Source organism: Gigantopelta aegis, chromosome 3, assembly GCF_016097555.1.
Source record: "Gigantopelta aegis isolate Gae_Host chromosome 3, Gae_host_genome, whole genome shotgun sequence".
Classification (NCBI taxonomy): Eukaryota; Metazoa; Mollusca; class Gastropoda; order Neomphalida; family Peltospiridae; genus Gigantopelta; species Gigantopelta aegis.
In genome coordinates, this window is record NC_054701.1 from 18,306,672 (window position 1) to 18,329,513 (window position 22,842).

Consider the following 22,842-nt stretch of genomic DNA (forward strand, 5'->3'; position numbering starts at 1 on the left):
ATTTTTCAAGGTTCCTTCAAAGAAAAAGAGAGTAGAACAGTTTTAATTTTATATTGTGTGTACTTGATTTGATTTACCAAAGTCCAAGCCATAATAGAAAATAATGTTTTATTTCCCAATCTGCAAACGAGGCATGCTTTGATCAGGACAAAAACAACTTGTTAATTTTATAGCACAAATAGGCATAGTGTTTGATGTTCCATCATTTCAAATGACAAATTTCAGGTTCCCATATTCATAACAGATCATCCCTAGCCCATATACAGTTTATGTACATGTATCTGGGTTCTTTTTTAACTTGTTTAAAGTTTGTTTTGTTTAACAAACCACTAGAGCACATTGATCTTTTTTTAATTGTCTGCAAATTTCAAAACAAAAAGTGTGATTTTTTTTTTGCCCATTGCTTAACACACAATAGCTAAAGAATTAGATTTTCTTGTGTGCAGGGTGTGTTAAACATTCAGATGAGTTGTATTTCAGGTCAAAGTTGATGTGCTGATTCGATGGAACATAGCTGTGAGAATCCTACATATTTTGGTGAACTTGATCAAGGTTAGGACTCAACTACTTTACACCACTGGTATATCTTAAAGTTATGTGTTAAATAGTCAAGACAGTTGGATTAACCATTGTTCTGTAATAAGTTGAATTCTACATGTTTTGGAAAACTTTGGAAGATCGTTTTCGAATAAGATTTATTACATACTCTAATAACAATTTATGTAAAAATGCTGGTCAACCTTTACCGGTGATATTCAGTAGTCTTTTGGGATGTATATCTAATAACTTAAATAATTCAGTATTGTAATAACAATCTATGAAAAAATACCTGACGAGACTTTAATGGCGCAATATGTAATCACTAGAAAATTAAATATTGCAATAACAGTGTATAAGAAACACCTAACTAGATTGATTGTTTATATCTAATAAAAGTAGTAATCAAACTACTGGGGAGGAGGCATACATTACTTTCCATTTCTTTTTTTTCTTCTCTTTTTAATTTCCAGTAAATTATTTTTCTTTTCACTTGCAGACTTTTGATGGCAGATCTATTGTTGGTGCTGCACTTAAGGTACATACAGACTCTATGGTTTTTACTTTCATTTTCTTACCAGCTTTTATGTTGTATCTCTTGAGACTGCCACTGCTCAGCTTTTTCACTAAGCAAATGATGAACTACTTTGGGACTGTTTTTATTTGAATTTCTAATTATGATTAATAGTTTCACATAAATGAAAATTATGTAAATCCATTAATAGGAAAATGTTAACATTTTATGTAGTGACATGAATTTTGACTTAAATTGCTTTTGAAAGAACAAATTGATACGGATATTTCAATAGCTGGAAATGGTATAAAAATTTAAAAGAATTGTTTCCACTGAAACCACCTAAGTTAAAAGTATATAAAAATAATCAATGTTTTTGTCAGTAAAAACCAACATCTTCTGGAGAAGAAAAAAAAAAAATGGTTGACAAGTAAGCCATTAAGACATGAAATAGAAAAAAACTAGCTTGAAAGTTAAAAACAAGCAAAATCTGACCTGTAGGATAACAATAAAAGTGATGCTGGGGTATTAAAAGAAAAGGTATTAGGTATTAAAACCAGTAGGGCTGTACTTACTTAAGCCACATGGGAGAACAGTGTTCAGTTAGCTGGAAATATACATTATTTGAAAAATGTATCTGTGTGATCTATTTGTTTGTGTTTCAGAATGGTCGTCTTTTTGTGGATGTGTTCTTGCGTAACGGAATGCCTGTTCTCGACAAAATGTTCCGTACAAATCGCGAAGAAGTTCAGTCGTTGTTGAAGAACTTTCAGTTGAGCACTCGCACACTTCATCACCTGTCAAGTCACTCAAAGGTAGACTCAGTTAGAACTTTCAGTTGAGCACTCGCACACTTCATCACCTGTCAAGTCACTCAAAGGTAGACTCAGAACTTTCAGTGGAGCACTCACACACTCCATCACCTGTCAAGTCACTCAAAGGTAGACTCAGAACTTTCAGTTGAGCACTTGCACACTCCATCACCTGTCAAGTCACTCAAAGGTAGACTCAGTTAGAACTTTCAGTTGAGCACTCGCACACTTCATCACCTGTCAAGTCACTCAAAGGTAGACTCAGAACTTTCAGTTGAGCACTCACACACTCCATCACCTGTCAAGTCACTCAAAGGTAGACTCAGTTAGAACTTTCAGTTGAGCACTCGCACACTCCATCACCTGTCAAGTCACTCAAAGGTAGACTCAGAACTTTCAGTTGAGCACTCGCACACTCCATCACCTGTCAAGTCACTCAAAGGTAGACTCGGTTAGAATTTTCAGTTGAGAACTCGCACACTTCATCACCTGTCAAGTCACTCAAAGGTAGACTCAGTTAGAACTTTCAGTTGAACACTCACACCCTTCATCACCTGTCAAGTCACTCAAAGGTAGACTCAGAACTTTCAGTTGAGCACTCGCACACTTCATCACCTGTCAAGTCACTCAAAGGTAGACTCGGTTAGAACTTTCAGTTGAGCACTCGCACACTTGATCACCTGTCAAGTCACTCAAAGGTAGATTCAGAACTTTCAGTTGAGCACTCGCACACTCCATCACCTGTCAAGTCACTCAAAGGTAGACTCAGAACTTTCAGTTGAGTACTTGCACACTCCATCACCTGTCAAGTCACTCAAAGGTAGACTCAGTTAGAACTTTCAGTTGAGCACTCGCACACTCCATCACCTGTCAAGTCACTCAAAGGTAGACTCAGTTAGAACTTTCAGTTGAGCACTCGCACACTTCATCACCTGTCAAGTCACTCAAAGGTAGACTCAGAACTTTCAGTGGAGCACTCACACACTCCATCACCTGTCAAGTCACTCAAAGGTAGACTCAGAACTTTCAGTTGAGCACTTGTACACTCCATCACCTGTCAAGTCACTCAAAGGTAGACTCAGTTAGAACTTTCAGTTGAGCACTCGCACACTTCATCACCTGTCAAGTCACTCAAAGGTAGACTCAGAACTTTCAGTGGAGCACTCACACACTCCATCACCTGTCAAGTCACTCAAAGGTAGACTCAGAACTTTCAGTTGAGCACTTGCACACTCCATCACCTGTCAAGTCACTCAAAGGTAGACTCAGTTAGAACTTTCAGTTGAGCACTCGCACACTCCATCAACTGTCAAGTCACTCAAAGGTAGACTCAGTTAGAATTTTCAGTTGAGAACTCGCACACTTCATCACCTGTCAAGTCACTCAAAGGTAGACTCAGATAGAACTTTCAGTTGAACACTCACACCCTTCATCACCTGTCAAGTCACTCAAAGGTAGACTCAGAACTTTCAGTTGAGCACTCGCACACTTCATCACCTGTCAAGTCACTCAAAGGTAGACTCAGAACTTTCAGTGGAGCACTCACACACTCCATCACCTGTCAAGTCACTCAAAGGTAGACTCAGAACTTTCAGTTGAGCACTTGCACACTCCATCACCTGTCAAGTCACTCAAAGGTAGACTCAGTTAGAACTTTCAGTTGAGCACTCGCACACTTCATCACCTGTCAAGTCACTCAAAGGTAGACTCAGAACTTTCAGTTGAGCACTCACACACTCCATCACCTGTCAAGTCACTCAAAGGTAGACTCAGTTAGAACTTTCAGTTGAGCACTCGCACACTCCATCACCTGTCAAGTCACTCAAAGGTAGACTCAGAACTTTCAGTTGAGCACTCGCACACTCCATCACCTGTCAAGTCACTCAAAGGTAGACTCGGTTAGAATTTTCAGTTGAGAACTCGCACACTTCATCACCTGTCAAGTCACTCAAAGGTAGACTCAGTTAGAACTTTCAGTTGAACACTCACACCCTTCATCACCTGTCAAGTCACTCAAAGGTAGACTCAGAACTTTCAGTTGAGCACTCGCACACTTCATCACCTGTCAAGTCACTCAAAGGTAGACTCGGTTAGAACTTTCAGTTGAGCACTCGCACACTTGATCACCTGTCAAGTCACTCAAAGGTAGATTCAGAACTTTCAGTTGAGCACTCGCACACTCCATCACCTGTCAAGTCACTCAAAGGTAGACTCAGAACTTTCAGTTGAGTACTTGCACACTCCATCACCTGTCAAGTCACTCAAAGGTAGACTCAGTTAGAACTTTCAGTTGAGCACTCGCACACTCCATCACCTGTCAAGTCACTCAAAGGTAGACTCAGTTAGAACTTTCAGTTGAGCACTCGCACACTTCATCACCTGTCAAGTCACTCAAAGGTAGACTCAGAACTTTCAGTGGAGCACTCACACACTCCATCACCTGTCAAGTCACTCAAAGGTAGACTCAGAACTTTCAGTTGAGCACTTGTACACTCCATCACCTGTCAAGTCACTCAAAGGTAGACTCAGTTAGAACTTTCAGTTGAGCACTCGCACACTTCATCACCTGTCAAGTCACTCAAAGGTAGACTCAGAACTTTCAGTGGAGCACTCACACACTCCATCACCTGTCAAGTCACTCAAAGGTAGACTCAGAACTTTCAGTTGAGCACTTGCACACTCCATCACCTGTCAAGTCACTCAAAGGTAGACTCAGTTAGAACTTTCAGTTGAGCACTCGCACACTCCATCAACTGTCAAGTCACTCAAAGGTAGACTCAGTTAGAATTTTCAGTTGAGAACTCGCACACTTCATCACCTGTCAAGTCACTCAAAGGTAGACTCAGATAGAACTTTCAGTTGAACACTCACACCCTTCATCACCTGTCAAGTCACTCAAAGGTAGACTCAGAACTTTCAGTTGAGCACTCGCACACTTCATCACCTGTCAAGTCACTCAAAGGTAGACTCAGTTAAAACTTTCAGTTGAGCACTCGCACACTTCATCACCTGTCAAGTCACTCAAAGGTAGATTCAGAACTTTCAGTTGAGCACTCGCACACTCCATCACCTGTCAAGTCACTCAAAGGTAGACTCAGAACTTTCAGTTGAGTACTTGCACACTCCATCACCTGTCAAGTCACTCAAAGGTAGACTCAGAACTTTCAGTTGAGCACTCGCACACTCCATCACCTGTCAAGTCACTCAAAGGTAGACTCAGTTAGAACTTTCAGTTGAGCACTCGCACACTCCATCACCTGTCAAGTCACTCAAAGGTAGACTCAGTTAGAACGTTCAGTTGAGCACTCGCACACTTGATCACCTGTCAAGTCACTCAAAGGTAGACTCAGTTTGTTCATATCATTTGATGCCTCCATTCACCAACCAACTAATGGAATAGTAAGTACTAACCTTTGTCTGTCTAACACATGCGATTTTGTTAAATACAGTTTTATCCTAATCAGGGATGCAATTTTTCAGCTTTTTACATTTTAGCTTATTTCTATTTTTATTTCTTTTTTGCCTAAAATAATTTTCACTAAATGAACTTCTGATATTTGACTACAACTTGGCAAAACATCTTTTTGTCTAGATTTTATGAAGTTAACTTTTAAAGATCGTGTCAGCTTTTGTTTTGAAATGAGTCTTGCATCCTTTCATAACATACAATGGTAAGTTACATACAATGTAGCATGATTTAATAGGGCTGCTGATCGCAGAAAAAAGTTAGTTTTCATTGTATCTTTTAAGATGATAGTAGTGCTATAATCAGTTCATTAAACAGGGTCCTGGTGCTCATATTGACAGACATTGAAGGGAATTAACATAAGCAGATGTAGAAGATGTTGAATGTTTTAAGATCTGTAAAACTCAGAGAACCTGGCACGACTATAAAACAAAACATGCACATATTAATGCATAAAACATAATAAAGAGAGAAACTCGTTTCACATGAATACGGACATTGTAAGTCTTGCAGCATCATACTCATCATACTCATCATAATCATGGACTAAAAGAATCCATATGCACCCTCGGTGGTGAAAATTTCAACCTGGATGAGACTGGCCGAGTACCAGGTGAGGCTTGCCCAGAATCACAATTTCCACCACTGACGGTGTACTTTTCCATCCCACATGAACGCATATGATGGATTCTTTATCTCTCATCCATTACACTATTATATTTGCAATGTTACTTTTATGTGTTGAATAAAATTTAACACTTCAGATGAAGTTTAAAATTTGTTTTGTTGAATGACACCACTAGAGCACTTTGATTTATTAATCATCAGCTATTGGATGTCAATTTTTTTTTAATTTTTGACATTTAGTCTTAGAGAAGAAACCTGCCATGTTTCCATTAGTAGCAAAGGATCTTTTATATGCACCACCCCACAAACAGGAAAGTACATGCCATGGTTTTTGATACCAGTCTTGGAACACCGAGGGGGTCGGTTCCAAATTGACCATGCATTAAGTGTATCACCCTTGATTGAAGTTAACTTTTAATGCAGGGTTTAATCACAAAATATCAATCTAAAACTGTCACCTGATGACCAGACATAACAGTAGACTAAAATTGCTTGCTCTCCTAGTTAAACATGAAAGGAAATATTTTTCATAGTTGTCCTTCATAGGACAATTCTGTCCTATATACTTAATGATGAGAGAAAGTTAGGTCGTAATGTGTGTTTAATTTACTAATGACTTTGTTTCCTCAGATTATTCGAGATGTGTCCCTGACCAATCAAGTGCCACTATTGAAGCGAGCACTAGAGCAGTTTGTGTATCGTGTGAAAGCCATGTTAACAGTGAACAACTGCCTGGAAGCGTTCTGGCTGGGAAATCTCAAGAACAGAGACCTGCAGGTTCTAATTACTAAATGTTTCTTATTAACTGCCATCCTTTTCTAAAAGATGTCCAGTACGATAGTTTGTAAAGTGAGGTTGGAGGGGTGGTTGTTTATGTATCAGTTGCATGTCGACACATAGCCTTTCAGAGTAACATTAATGATGTTCCATGTCACATCTATTTTAGCAGATTTGGATTTCAGCTCATTTGATTAGCATCTCTTGATTAATTAAGTCGGCTAGAGCCGTCTGATTATTTGGTATATATTATTCTTCTACAGCCGTTTTCATGTTTGTTTTCTTCTCTCTCATTGCCTAGGGAGATGAGATCTTGTCGCAGGTTTCCGAAGTTTCAGAAAATGGAGATAAGAGTGACAACGAAGAAGAGGAAGTGCCAGATGATGAGGACAGTGAAGTGGTGAGTGTCGGAGTGAAGTGACGTATTGAAGTGAAGTGGTGAGTGTTGGGGTGAAGTGATGTAACGGAGGTGAAGTGGCGAGTGTTGTGGTGATGTGATGTAACGGAGGTGAAGTGACGAGTGTTGGGGTGAAGTGATGTAACGATTGTTGGGTTGAAGTGATGTAACGGAGGTGAAGTGGCGAGTGTTGGGATGAATTGATGTAACGGAGATGAAGTGGCGAGTGTTGTGGTGAATGATGTAACGGAGGTGAAGTGGCGAGTATTGCGGTGAAGTGATGTAATGGAGGTGAAGTGGCGAGTGTTGGGGTGAAGTGATGTAACAGAAGTGAAGTGCCAAGTGTTGGGGTGAAGTGATGTAACACAGGTGAAGTGGCGAGTGTTGGGGTGAAGTGATGTAACGGAGATGAAGTGGCGAGTGTTGTGGTGAATGATGTAACGGAGGTGAAGTGGCGAGTATTGCGGTGAAGTGATGTAATGGAGGTGAAGTGGCGAGTGTTGGGGTGAAGTGATGTAATTGAGGTGAAGTGGCGAGTGTTGTGGTGATGTGATGTAATGGAGGTGAAGTGGCGAGTGTTGTGGTGAAGTGATGTAACAGAGGTGAAGTGGCGAGTGTTGGGGTGAAGTGATGTAACAGAGGTGAAGTGACGAGTGTTGTGGTGATGTGATGTAACGGAGGTGAAGTGGCGAGTGTTGGGGTGAAGTGATGTAACGAGTGTTGGGTTGAAATGATGTAATGGAGGTGAAGTGGCGAGTGTTGTGGTGATGTGATGTAATTGAGGTGAAGTGGCAAGTGTTGGGATGAAGTGATCTAACGGAGGTGAAGTGGCGATTGTTGGGTTGAAGTGATGTAACGGAGGTGAAGTGGCGAGTGTTGGGATGAATTGATGTAACGGAGGTGAAGTGGCGAGTGTTGTGGTGATGTGATGTAACGGAGGTGAAGTGACGAGTGTTGGGGTGAAGTGATGTAACAGAAGTGAAGTGCCAAGTGTTGGGGTGAAGTGATGTAACACAGGTGAAGTGGCGAGTGTTGGGGTGAAGTGATATAACGGAGATGAAGTGGCGAGTGTTGTGGTGAAGTGATGTAACGGAGGTGAAGTGGCGAGTGTTGTGGTGATGTGATGTAACGGAGGTGAAGTGACGAGTGTTGGGGTGAAGTGATGTAACAGAAGTGAAGTGCCAAGTGTTGGGGTGAAGTGATGTAACACAGGTGAAGTGGCGAGTGTTGGGGTGAAGTGATATAACGGAGATGAAGTGGGGAGTGTTGTGGTGAAGTGATGTAACGGAGGTGAAGTGGCGAGTATTGGGGTGAAGTGATGTAATGGAGGTGAAGTGGCGAGTGTTGGGGTGAAGTGATGTAATTGAGGTGAAGTGGCGAGTGTTGTGGTGATGTGATGTAATGGAGGTGAAGTGGCGAGTGTTGTGGTGAAGTGATGTAACAGGTGAAGTGGCGAGTGTTGCGGTGGTGTGATGTGACGGAGGTGAAGTGGCGAGTGTTGGGGTGAAGTGATGTAATGGAGGTAAAGTGGCGAGTGTTGTGGTGATGTGATGTAATTGAGGTGAAGTGGCGAGTGTTGGGATGAAGTGATCTAACGGAGGTGAAGTGGCGATTGTTGGGTTGAAGTGATGTAACGGAGGTGAAGTGGCGAGTGTTGGGGTGAATTGATGTAACGGAGGTGAAGTGGCGAGTGTTGTGGTGATGTGATGTAACGGAGGTGAAGTGACGAGTGTTGGGGTGAAGTGATGTAACACAGGTGAAGTGGCGAGTGTTGGGGTGAAGTGATATAACGGAGATGAAGTGGCGAGTGTTGTGGTGAAGTGATGTAACGGAGGTGAAGTGGCGAGTGTTGTGGTGATGTGATGTAACGGAGGTGAAGTGACGAGTGTTGGGGTGAAGTGATGTAACAGAAGTGAAGTGCCAAGTGTTGGGGTGAAGTGATGTAACACAGGTGAAGTGGCGAGTGTTGGGGTGAAGTGATATAACGGAGATGAAGTGGCGAGTGTTGTGGTGAAGTGATGTAACAGAGGTGAAGTGGCGAGTGTTGGGGTGAAGTGATGTAACAGAGGTGAAGTGACGAGTGTTGTGGTGATGTGATGTAACGGAGGTGAAGTGGCGAGTGTTGGGGTGAAGTGATGTAACGAGTGTTGGGTTGAAGTGATGTAACGAGTGTTGGGTTGAAATGATGTAACGGAGGTGAAGTGGCGAGTGTTGGGATGAAGTGATGTAACGGAGGTGAAGTGGCGAGTGTTGCGGTGGTGTGATGTAACGGAGGTGAAGTGGCGAGTGTTGGGTGAAGTGATGTAATGGAGGTGAAGTGGCGAGTGTTGTGGTGATGTGATGTAATTGAGGTGAAGTGGCGAGTGTTGGGGTGAAGTGATGTAACGGAGGTGAAGTGATGTAACGGAGGTGAAGTGGCGAGTGTTGCGGTGGTGTGAAGTGGCGAGTGTTGGGGTGAAGTGATGTAATGGAGGTGAAGTGGCGAGTGTTGTGGTGATGTGATGTAACGGAGGTGAAGTGGCGAGTGTTGGGGTGAAATGATGTAATTGAAGTGAAGTGGCGAGTGTTGGGGTGATGTGATGTAACAGAGGTGAAGTTGGGATGAAGTGATGTAACGGAGGTGAAGTGGCGAGTGTTGCGGTGGTGTGATGTGACGGAGGTGAAGTGGCGAGTGTTGGGGTGAAGTGATGTAATGGAGGTAAAGTGGCGAGTGTTGTGGTGATGTGATGTAATTGAGGTGAAGTGGCGAGTGTTGGGATGAAGTGATCTAACGGAGTTGAAGTGGCGAGTGTTGGGATGAAGTGATGTAATGGAGGTGAAGTGGCGAGTGTTGGGGTGAAGTGATGTAACTGAGGTGAAGTGGCGAGTGTTGGGGTGAAGTGATGTAACGGAGGTGAAGTGGCGAGTGTTGTGGTGAAGTGATGTAACGGAGGTGAAGTGGCGAGTGTTGGGATGAAGTGATGTAACAGAGGTGAAGTGACGAGTGTTGTGGTGATGTGATGTAACGGAGGTGAAATGGCGAGTGTTGGGGTGAAGTGATGTAACGATTGTTGGGTTGAAGTGATGTAACGGAGGTGAAGTGGCGAGTGTTGGGATGAATTGATGTAACGGAGGTGAAGTGGGGAGTGTTGTGGTGATGTGATGTAACGGAGGTGAAGTGACGAGTGTTGGGGTGAAGTGATGTAACAGAAGTGAAGTGCCAAGTGTTGGGGTGAAGTGATGTAACACAGGTGAAGTGGCGAGTGTTGGGGTGAAGTGATGTAATGGAGGTGAAGTGGCGAGTGTTGGGGTGAAGTGATGTAATTGAGGTGAAGTGGCGAGTGTTGTGGTGATGTGATGTAATGGAGGTGAAGTGGCGAGTGTTGTGGTGAAGTGATGTAACAGAGGTGAAGTGGCGAGTGTTGGGGTGAAGTGATGTAACAGAGGTGAAGTGACGAGTGTTGTGGTGATGTGATGTAACGGAGGTGAAGTGGCGAGTGTTGGGGTGAAGTGATGTAACAGAGGTGAAGTGACGAGTGTTGTGGTGATGTGATGTAACGGAGGTGAAGTGGCGAGTGTTGGGGTGAAGTGATGTAACGAGTGTTGGGTTGAAGTGATGTAACGGAGGTGAAGTGGCGAGTGTTGGGATGAAGTGATGTAATGGAGGTGAAGTGGCGAGTGTTGCGGTGGTGTGATGTAACGGAGGTGAAGTGGCGAGTGTTGGGTGAAGTGATGTAATGGAGGTGAAGTGGCGAGTGTTGTGGTGATGTGATGTAATTGAGGTGAAGTGGCGAGTGTTGGGGTGAAGTGATGTAACTGAGGTGAAGTGGCGAGTGTTGGGATGAAGTGATGTAATTGAGGTGAAGTGGCGAGTGTTGGGATGAAGTGATGTAACGGAGGTGAAGTGGCGAGTGTTGGGATGAAGTGATGTAATTGAGGTGAAGTGGCGAGTGTTGGGGTGAAGTGATGTAACGGAGGTGAAGTGGCGAGTGTTGGGGTGAAGTGATGTAATTGAGGTGAAGTGGCGAGTGTTGGGATGAAGTGATGTAATTGAGGTGAAGTGGCGAGTGTTGGGATGAAGTGATGTAACGGAGGTGAAGTGGCGAGTGTTGGGGTGAAGTGATGTAACGGAGGTGAAGTGGCGAGTGTTGTGGTGATGTGATGTAACGGAGGTGAAGTGGCGAGTGTTGGGGTGAAGTGATGTAACGGAGGTGAAGTGGCGAGTGTTGGGGTGAAGTGATGTAACGGAGGTGAAGTGGCGAGTGTTGTGGTGAAGTGATGTAACGGAGGTGAAGTGGCGAGTGTTGTGGTGAAGTGATGTAACGGAGGTGAAGTGGCGAGTGTTGGGGTGAAGTGATGTAACGATTGTTGGGTTGAAGTGATGTAACGGAGGTGAAGTGGCGAGTGTTGGGATGAAGTGATGTAATTGAGGTGATGTGATGTAACGAGTGTTGGGTTGAAGTGATGTAACGGAGGTGAAGTGGCGAGTGTTGGGGTGAAGTGATGTAATTGAGGTGAAGTGGCGAGTGTTGGGATGAAGTGATGTAATTGAGGTGAAGTGGCGTGTGTTGTGGCGATGTGATGTAATGGAGGTGAAGTGGCGAGTGTTGTGGTGAAGTGATGTAATGGAGGTGAAGTGGCGAGTGTTGGGGTGAAGTGATGTAATTGAGGTGAAGTGGCGAGTGTTGGGATGAAGTGATGTAATTGAGGTGAAGTGGCGAGTGTTGTGGTGATGTGATGTAATGGAGGTGAAGTGGCGAGTGTTGTGGTGATGTGATGTAATTGAGGTGAAGTGGCAAGTGTTGTGGTGAAGTGATGTAACAGAGGTGAAGTGGCGAGTGTTGGGGTGAAGTAATGTAATTGAGCTGAAGTGATGTAATTGAGGTGAAGTGGTGTTAGGATGAAGTTGTATCAGGGTAAAATGGTTAGTGGTTAGGTGAGGAGTGTAAGAGTGAAGTTGCTTGTGTTTGGGTCAAGTGCCGACTATCAGAATGAATAAAGCTGTGGGATTTGGTATTAGAATGAAGTGTTGGGTGAGGCTGCTTAAAAGTTTTTTTTTTATGTAAGTATGGTACAGTTCAAAATGAACTTTATATATTTTTCTACGAAAAGATACACCACCATGTTACTATGACCACACCACTGATTATAATGCACAATTTCCCCATGATTTCAGGAAATGGATAATGTAAGCGAGGCTGGTCAAGAGAAAACTGACCAATCTGATGAATCTGATGACCAATCTTGTAGTGACGTATTTTAACCCAAGTGAAGAAAACACTCCACAGAAGCCAGTAGTTTATGACCAATACCTGGACTTGATGTACAGAATGCAGGCTCTTATATTGATCCATGGATACGATGCTGTCCCAGTGGTGCCGATTCTTTGATGACTCGACTCAACAAGTGTTGTAAAATACACTAGTAAATATTTACATGTAGCTGTGATAGCTCCAGACAAACATGAAGGGTTTTGACCATGGTGGTTGACACTGGTTGAGCCCCAACTGTCAACTCAAAAGTCAACCAATACTTTTGTTGCTAATGACCACCACTGGCATAGATGTTTAACTTTGTAGGCATCTTCAGCATGTAATTTCCACTACTCATTTGTATGCAAGTGGATAGAAATTTTTCTGTACTGGAATAATGTGCAGTTCGGATATATACAGTGGTGAACGTCATGAACTCCTTAGATAAAACAGTTTTCTTTTCATCATGACAGTGATCTAAAACTACATCTTGCAAATTAACTCCGATAGCCGAGTAACAATTCGTCCTCACTTTTGTTTTTGCTTCTCAAAAGAAAACAATTTCATATTGGGATAATGACTTTATTTACAGAAAATAAGAATCATGTATACTATGTATTTGAGATGAACCGAGTGATGTGTTCTGGATGAACTATGACACTAATAATGCTACATCTTATGTACAGTAATTGCAGACAGAATCCCACTAGCTCCTGCAGGTGTAGAATCTCAACAAGAACAGGAATCGGGGCATGTGGAGATTGATGAGCCATAATTACAAAATGGACAATAATTCATTATACAATGTATTGAGACAGAAATACATTGTGGTTGCTAAGCAATTCATGATATTGTGGTCATAGAAAAAATAGGTCAAACAAAAATGTTACAAACATTTGTGTTACGTTTTTTTTTTATCAATTTCATTATTCAAAAATGCTTTATAAAAGTACAAAAAATTACACTAAATAAGGCATAGAGTTTACACTGGATGAGGGAAACACTACATACATGTGGTATATGGAAGTAGTCCACTACATATGCTAAAGCTCATTGGGTTTTAAAATATATAGTTAATCATTTCAGAAAGTTATTCTTTTGGCCATTAGCTTAACATATTTAATTACATGCCACTAGATCCCAACTCAACATATTTAAACTTTTGGCTCCCGAGCTTGCTGCTATTGTAACATGCCCCTGATTACTACATTTTTTAACAACTTCTATTTCTACGACATGTACAAAGTACATTCTTATTTATCAGTGTCTGTATATTCAATGTGTTTCTCATTCTAATGTTTGTAGCAATCCAAACTATTTATATTATTCCCATATGGGCAGAGAGAAGTGGGAAAAGAAAAAACCCATTTCTTACCCTAGATATGTTTTGACATCATAATCTGTGCTTCCAAATTGTTTGTTATAGCTGATCATTTTAGTGCTGCAGCAGTTAATTAAGTGTAAGAATAGTTTTTATGGTAGCAGTCATGTCAACAATTAACTTGGTCATCAGCGATACCTATGTCACAGTTCTAATGCAGCTATGATGCAGTGCTGTCTCATATTCTTAATAATAGTATCGGTTGAAAATCTTTTATAAAATGCTAATGATTAATCGTTTATCTTGCACGATTATTACCTTGTAGCTCATTGACTCTTCTCTAAATCCTTCCCATAGAGAACGCTGTATTCTTACTATGGTATTTGTATTACAAGTTATTTATTTCTCAGCAGATTTTTTTTTTTTAATTACACACAGCAATAGTATGGGTTTTTTTTTGTTATTTCCAAAATACTTTACTTTTCATTTTACATCAAATCAAACTGAAATTATTTACAGAAAACATTGTTCACGGAAGCTGGGACGGAGTATAGGTTTAATCTCCCAATAATTTCATATGTACAAAAAAATATATACATGTATATTAAGAAATAAAAATAAGTTTAAGCTACCACAAACAGGATGATCAAAAACACACTGGATACAGAGACACAGTGTTCTAAACAAGAACATTTATTTAAAATGTATGGTAGTTAAAAATACTCTTTAACTCCTCTGGTTTGAGGTCATTACCCCTGCTGCTAGCTCCCGTCTATAACTCCCACCACTAGTTCCCTTACAGGTCAGTTAACACTGACAAACCAACCCAATAACGTGATGATTTCATGAAAAACATACCAGTTACCAAATGCTCTTTGATATACAAGTAATAATTTACATCTGTTATGTACAATATGGTCAGGATTCAACAACAAATGATATAATATCAACGTATCAGTGGGGAGAAGATCCCGTAATACAACATAAAACATCATTACAAAATTGGACTTCATAGGCATCAAGCTCTGAAGATAAACATACCCACATGTATAGCAAAACAAACAATGCTCCAGTCTTTTGCCATTTAAATAAGATTAAAATCATTTTCAAAAATGCCATCCATTTAAAATGAATGATAGCTTGCTTTATATGAAGAGTTCAGGCGCAAAATGCGATATATCCATAAATAATAAAATAAAAAAAACGGGATTTACCCAATACAATTTCATAAGGATCAATCACGTTTTGCAGCAAATCAGCGGGCCTACAATTAGTCCTCACTGACATACAATAATGGCTTTAACTAAAAACTGGAAAGAAAATGGTTTATATCGCGTTTTGCGCCTGAACTCTTCATATATTCTTGGAGGCATGACTAGCTTACATGCAACAAAAATGACGTTTATAATCCCTTAAGGTCTCGACAAATAAAACTTTCATTTTAATATAAATCGCCTATCTAAAAACTGATCTTCAACAATAAAAGGCAAAACAAGTTGAATATGTAAAGTACAACTTGTTTTCTGGACAATAGCATAGCAATACATAACAGAGCAAACAAAAATCCTACAAGACTGGAGCATGCATCAAATAAAACTTAGCTCTGTCTATCGTAATACATGTACTTCAATTAAATAAAACCTATCAAATCCATTATATACAAAGGTGGATAAAAAATAAACTAACCGAGACACACAGTGAACGACTATTTACTATTTCTGTGCAGTTCTAAAAACCTGGGCCCAAAGTCACTAAACATCATAAGTCTAGTTCTGCACGTAAACCTACGACTAAACCACAATTGTTATTACTGTTATAGTACAACATATATAGTTAGAAGTACACATATTTCATTTCATCCTTAAATGCTCCATCTTTCATAATGATATAATTTTCTTCATGAAATAGATGCTGAACACTTGTAAATACATGTCCGCTATAATTACTAGTCGCAGACGTAAACTTACAATGTGTTGTGAAATTGGCCGTTGAAATAATGTCCATTTACTTATGTGATTACAGGCCTCTGGACAATTGCAAGAACAATTGTTTTCATTTGTGTGTCGCTCACACAAATGTAATTTTGCGTAATTTTTCATTAACATATCATTTACCTGGACATAACAAGTTATGAAAAAATGATATGGGTTACTGAAATATCTTTTGGGGTAGCCCGTAAATGGATTACGCAAATTTTCAGTTCTCGGAGACCTGTAATTACATCCTAACAGCCAGACTTAAGGTCATGGTGCAGTCTGCTAAAACCTCACAAGAAATCATCACTGGCAAAAAGTAACACCTCTCAAGGAACCTGCAGAAGAAATGCAAGTACATAATCCTCATTATTACACACCAGTGTAAGATATTGCTCATGTCGTAACAATCACTCAGTATCTAACTACCCGGTAGTGTAATATTGGCATGACGTAGATCACTTGCTGACCCAATTTGCAGACAAAATAACGTGTAGTAGTTCTCGACATCTGCTTACTTCTGCATTGCGTCTTGGTTTGTAATAAATAAAAAACTAAACTAGCTTGTCTGTCATACTTTTCCTTGTCAGATAACAAAACTGTTCACTCATTTCATAAAAATGGTTTGATAGGATTGATCCCTGTAGGTGGACCCATTGGGCTATTTCTCATTCCAGCCAGTGCACTAAGACTGATATATCAAAGGCCATGGTATGTGTTATCCTTTCAGTGGGATGGTGCATATAAAAGATCCCTTGCTACTCATGGGGAAAATGTAGCAGGGTTTCCTCTCTAAAACTATATGTCAAAATTACCAAATGTCTGACATCCGATAGCCTATGATTAATATATCAATGTGCTCTAGGTGTGTTGTTAAACAAAACAAACTAACTTTTTTTTAAAAGTGCAAATAAACCCACCAAGAAAACCCACCAGTAGAATCACTAACCCTAGTTACTTAGCATTCTCAATTATTAACATTTTCATAAGCATACAAAACCCACACCCCATCCTAAAAGTATACATGAAAAAAAACCTGAATATTCAAGAGATATTTCTAACATCCCCCACTTACATTAAAAAAATCCCATGGCATTAACCCCTCCCACTTCATGGACCAACATATGGTTTGTATGCTCGTGAAATTATTAATATTTGTGAACAGTCCCTAAATGAACTCTAAAAGTTTCAGTACTGAATAAAAACATTACAGAGTCGACAGGTTTTTCTTACACACCCATTGAAGAAAACACCGTGAAAATTGCAATATCGCACACTGATATCAGAAACTTGAGAGAGGATTTAAAGACATACAATTGGTCGTTCTACAGGGATGATCTAGATGCCAAATCAACATCATCCAATGAAATTAAACTTATCAAAACTGACAAGTGCATGCACCATAAATAAGTTATAGTCGGACAAGATGTTTAAATTTCTTATAAAACTTAATTTTTAGTACATGCAAGAAACAGAATACTAGACTTGTGTCCGTTGAATATCGCGGATCATTTTAATCTTGCAGCTCGTATAAACATGCTGTCACTTATTAATTACATTTTGAAACATTTCACTGTGAGATAAATGGCATGTCATCCAATGGCCACTTGTCTAGTTCTCTCACTTTCTAATGCATGGACCTCAAACTGATTCAGAATCATTCTGCATCTACACAGACAAGTTTAATAATGAGTTGAGATGCTTGAAATACTTTTGGCCTCCCGATTTCAGTGTGACACTTTTTCAGTCACCTCACTATGATTTCTTTTGTCACTCAACAGTCAGTTTGTAACATAAAGCAACATAATATAACATTTATAACTATAATCAATCTCATACAACCAGTATTAAAAAATACATTTCAGTGAATAATGTAACATCTTTCAACAATGGAATATAGTGTTAGTGAATTCTAATGGTACTGAAACTGACAGACAATATTAACAATTGTCTGCTATATGCTGACCAGAAAATAACTCTCATATTAAGGGGAACCACAACTGCTGCTGCCTTGAAGAGACTTGTTCTGATGTGTGAATAATTTAACGCCGTGGATGCTAATGATGTATTGCGACATGGTTATTGTAAAGTAAAAAACTGGAAATGCATTATATTTGTTTATCAATTATTTGTATGAAGAGTTATGTAATATAGCAATGACTGTATTCATATGCATGGTGCAATATGCTAATGATTGTATAGTGGGTATGATCGAAGTGTGGTAACAATTATAGTAATGACTGCGTAAATTACTGCATTGTATATATGGTGCAATATGGTAATGACTGCATTGTATATATGGTTCAATATGCTAATGACTGCATTGTACATGTATATATGATTCAATATGGTAATGACTGCATGGTACAGAGTGAAGTGTATAACTATAGTAATAACTGCATTGTGTATATATGGTGCAATATGCTAATGACTGCATTGTATGTATGGTGCAATATGGTAATGATAGCACTATACAGGTGAGTGAAGTGTGGTAATAACTAGTAATAACTGCATGGTATGTATGGTACATGTGAGTGAAGTGTAATAACTATAGTAATGACTGCATGGTATGTATGGTACATGTGAGTGAAGTGTAATAACTATAGTAATGACTGCATGGTATGTATGGTACATGTGAGTGAAGTGTAATAACTATAGTAATGACTGCATGGTATGTATGGTACATGTGAGCGAAGTGTAATAACTAGTAATGACTGCATGGTATGTATGGTACAGGTGAGTGAAGTGTAATAACTAGTAATGACTGCATGGTATGTATGGTACATGTGAGTGAAGTGTAATAACTATAGTAATGACTGCATGGTATGTATGGTACATGTGAGTGAAGTGTAATAACTATAGTAATGACTGCATGGTATGTATAGTGTAATACGACAATGACCGTATGGCGAAATACAGTAATAACTGCATGGTATGTATGAGTAAAGTCCTATGAAGGAAGTGTATTGCATGAGGCGAGTAATTATATCAGATAATACTGAATGTTATATGGAGGCGATTGCTAGAGTCCAGGCCACTTATGCACATAATAAAAACTTGAAATGCTTTTGATGAATAAATTAAATAAGGTGAGCTAGTATTTACAGGAATCCAAAAAGACAAGTTGACTGAACAAACTGTTCAAGATTCTTTGTTCCTCGTCAGATATGAAATATTGGCTAAAACTGATTTTAAAAACTGACCAAGCTGTTAATAATTATATTGCAGAGGAAACCTATGGAGATTGTTTATTTATGGAAGCCTAAGATTATTGTAAAATTCACGTCAAGTTGGTACTGGTTTCACAGGACGAGGTTGTAATAAATGCTTGGAGGGAATATTATATGATACATTTCATGGCTGGACAACTAAAACACCATGTTGTACTTTCAAAACTGTTCCCGGTTATTGCTAATAACCAGCCCATATTTTTAAAATGATAGAAACAATGAACCCAATTAGAAAGATGTCCAAGGATTCATGGACTCAGCTCCCTTAAGTGATTTGTGGCCTTGTTATTAATAGTAATCATTACTGATCCCCATGCCCCCCACCCCTTCAAAGACTCACATGAGTTTGATCATTGGTTGCAGCATTAACAGTGAGATGAGTTTAATAACAATGTGTGGAGGGAATCTATCATGTTTTTGGTAACGGCTAAAACATCATCTTGTGAATCTTCAAAATCTTCCCCAGTCGTTGTTTTGCTGTGGCCTGACCTTTTCTTGGTTTCTTAACAACAGGAGCTGAAAAAACCCCACAAAAATATATATTTAAACTACTTATGAAATCAAAGAGCATTTCACAGTAAGGCAAGCTTGTCATTTCTTAACATGAATACATTTAATCAGGAAATATTTTGTTCACTATCATGTAGTGATTTACTATCAGATTACTAACAATTCTAAAATGTTAAATAGTTGCTACTCAACTTTAAACTGTTCCCTTTTAATGTCAAAATGTTAACTATGAAAGTGTGTTGTCAATATGCACATGTTGCATAATTTAAGAGAGATATCAAAGAAATATCTAAATTGGTGACATACCGTATAGGAAATGTGCTTGGCTCTAAACTCAAGCATACACTTACATTTTCGTTTAATTTGATTTTTTGCTGGCTTTGATCTGGTGTAGTAAAACATACATATTGTGCTATCTCTCTGTTTTGGTTTATAAAGACTAGTGGTGTCGCAGTTGGAGACAAGGACTGGGATGTGGAGATGGACAGTTAAAGAAGTTGAAAAATAGAAGATGACAGATTGGGATGAAATAAAATGGAAATGTTAACTTTTATTATCTCTACAGTTTAGATGATTAAAATATACCATATGTGAAATCTGCTGGAGTAGGCCTTTGAAAACAGATATTCAAGGTACTTAGCAAAAAAGGTACAGAGCCCTATTAATTAAAATCGGTCTTAGTTCATAAATATATATTCCAATCAACTGTATAATCAAAAGTTCATCAGTGGTGACATCCCATCCAATTGCCCAAATACACTTACCTTTAGTAGGACTATCTGGCACACTTGCCTCTCGTTTAATGCCTGGACGAAATGCATTCACTGAAACGGTAAACAGAATGAAACAAGTTATTGTGTGTCTGTAATTCAAGAAAGTCTTTTTAATCCATGTTATTTTAGTAACTTATTTCACAATTATGATTCGCAATTTCTGAATTATAAACTTTTCAGAAAGTAAACAATTGTAGAGTTAAAATAGAAATTGCTATTGCATTGAAATACATGTAGAACTTTTTAATTGAATTACTAAAGGAATGTTCACAATTATCCACATTTTCACAAGTGTAAATTGGTGGAAGGTTTTTTTTGTCTTTTTTTTTTGTCTAACACCACAAGAGCACATGTTTTATTAACTATTGGATGTCAAACATTTGTTAATTTTGACATACAGTCTTAAAAGAGGAAATCCACTGCATTTTTCCATTAGTAGGAAGGGATCTTTTATCTGCACCATCCCACAGACAGGATACCACATATCTTTGCTATACCAGTCGTGGTACACAGGCTGGAACAAGAAAAGCCCACTGGGCCCCCAGATGATAACTGATCCCAGACCGACCGTGCATCAGGCAAAGGCTTTTACCATTGGACTACGTCCCGTCCCATACAAACGTAAACACCCCAAAGGGGTGAGGTGGGGGTTAGGTAGGTAATATTAGCATATATGTTTAGAAGAAACAGAAATGTTGATAAAAATATTCCTTACAAAATCAACATTTTAAAAAATATAGTTTCTACACTCGTGAAATGATGATAAATCTGAACGGCTCCTCACATTTTCCTTGAATTCTGTTTTCTAATCTGAATATATCGTCTATTGGTGAAGAAACAAAACAGTGGCTGAAAATCTAATTATATCTCAAGGTACAATATTTCACACAAACTGTTACTCTGTTTGCGTGTCAGTTACACAACTTCAAATTCACACAAAATGCCATCGTTTTTAATATTTTATCAATTAGTTTCACAGTTCAATAAAGTAATGCTGTCCCCATCCCATTGCTTCCCAAATGTCACTGTGACCTACCTGAGTCATTTGAGGTGCCTGGTTGGGGTTCTAATGAGAAAAATGTCGACTCCTTCTTCTCTGGCTTCAGTTTGGCCTTTTTCAGCATTTTTCTTGGAAGAGTCTGAAAATAGCAGAAAGAGGTCCATGAGATACTATAGTTATTTCCAGATAAATACAAGTAAAATTCTTTATATCCCAACAATCTTCTGTACATGTAGACACCTCATGACATATAATAAAGGTTTGTTCAGTGACACATCACAAGGCTGCTATTACCAATTGTATGTACTTTTTTCCCAGTCAGGATAGCATATACTGCAGAATATACAGCAGTAATGGAATAGTACAAATTAGAACAAGAAAAAACACTTTGGAGTACCATTAAGGCTCAAGTAAATTTTAGACTTTACTAATAAAGTTTAGTCAAGGCTTTCATAAAATTTAGACTTGAAGCTCTAATATTTTGATTCTAGGCTTTAATAAATTTCGGACTGTAAGCTCAAGGCTACATATACAAACTATAAAAAATAGTTGTAAAATGTCTTGGGTTTTATTGTGGGTTTTTCTTACCTCAGGAGGTGACTCAGTGAGTTTGGCAGCAGTTTGAGCAAGGTTAGTTTCCACCGATTCTTTTCTGGCATCCGGTCTATGTGGACGATTGACTCTGGGACATCCAACAGACACACGAGCTGTAAAACATCTTATATAATATTATGTAGGTACATGCATACATTACAAAAAATAAACAAATATATATACATGTATATAGAGGTTATTACCAGAGTGTTTTTCGGTATCGTCAATATCATGTATTAGGCTCGCATAATACATTATTTTTATTCCTAATATATGATATTGACGATACCGAAATACACGAGGGTAATAATCTCTTTATCATATAAGCTCAAGCTTAATACAACATGTTTTTGTAAACTGTACACGCAACTTTAATTCCAGTCCACCATTACTAGATATTCAAATGACGTAAGAATATGTGGTGCGGTGTATTTTTCAATGGAAATGACGTCAAACTCGAATGACGTCATTTTGGATGTCCTTACATCAAAATAAAGTTATGCCTAACATGCTTTCAATGTCAAATTGCCATTGAAATGTTTTTATTTGATGACTATGAATGCATAGGTAAATCATGGAGTGTCACCCAAGTACGTTTGCTTAAAATTAAATATCAATAAACCTAGTGCCGAGACCTCGACTAATTTACATCTAATTTGCAAAGTTATCAAATTCTTAAAGTATGTGATCTTAAAAATATCACATACTTTGATTGCACTGAAAATGTAAGATATTATATAATATATTACATAAATTGATATATTATATGTAACAAACAAAAAATATTACATCACATAATATTACATAATAGAGTTATAAAGAAAAATATATATTACATATATTATGTTGCATGTTGTAAAACACATACATATATTATGCAATATCATGTAGTTATATATTACATATAATAGACCAAAATATATATCAAATTGCATACGTAGATTTACATTACATGTAATAAGTAAGTTAACTTTGTTTTGTTTAACGACACCACTAGAACACATTGATTTATTATTATTGGATGTCAAACGTGGTAATTTTGAAGTTTACACATAACATGCAGAAATTTGAAGTTAAATA

The 22,842-nt window shown here is 38.7% G+C and overlaps 2 protein-coding genes across 3 annotated transcripts in view; one reads left to right on the top strand and one right to left on the bottom strand.

Moving 5' to 3' along the window:
* The window catches only part of LOC121367627 (Fanconi anemia group D2 protein-like), an 82,997-nt gene extending 69,743 nt beyond the window's left edge, over positions 1-13,254 (top strand). Inside the window, 6 exon segments of the mRNA XM_041491914.1 lie at positions 481-552; positions 1,037-1,075; positions 1,717-1,866; positions 6,587-6,733; positions 7,035-7,133; positions 12,286-13,254. Coding sequence (XP_041347848.1) covers positions 481-552; positions 1,037-1,075; positions 1,717-1,866; positions 6,587-6,733; positions 7,035-7,133; positions 12,286-12,372 — 594 coding nt within the window. The 3' untranslated portion in view covers positions 12,373-13,254.
* Positions 13,255-16,439: 3,185 nt separating this feature from the next.
* LOC121367629 (histone lysine demethylase PHF8-like) overlaps positions 16,440-22,842 on the bottom strand; it is a 48,532-nt gene continuing 42,129 nt past the window's right edge. For both annotated transcript variants that reach the window (XM_041491916.1, XM_041491915.1), the window contains 4 exons: positions 21,757-21,875; positions 21,205-21,307; positions 20,160-20,219; positions 16,440-19,401 (listed from right to left, as the gene is read on the bottom strand). In XM_041491916.1, the coding sequence (XP_041347850.1) occupies positions 19,313-19,401; positions 20,160-20,219; positions 21,205-21,307; positions 21,757-21,875 (371 nt within the window). In that variant the 3' untranslated portion in view covers positions 16,440-19,312. The remainder of the gene's footprint in view (positions 19,402-20,159; positions 20,220-21,204; positions 21,308-21,756; positions 21,876-22,842) is intronic.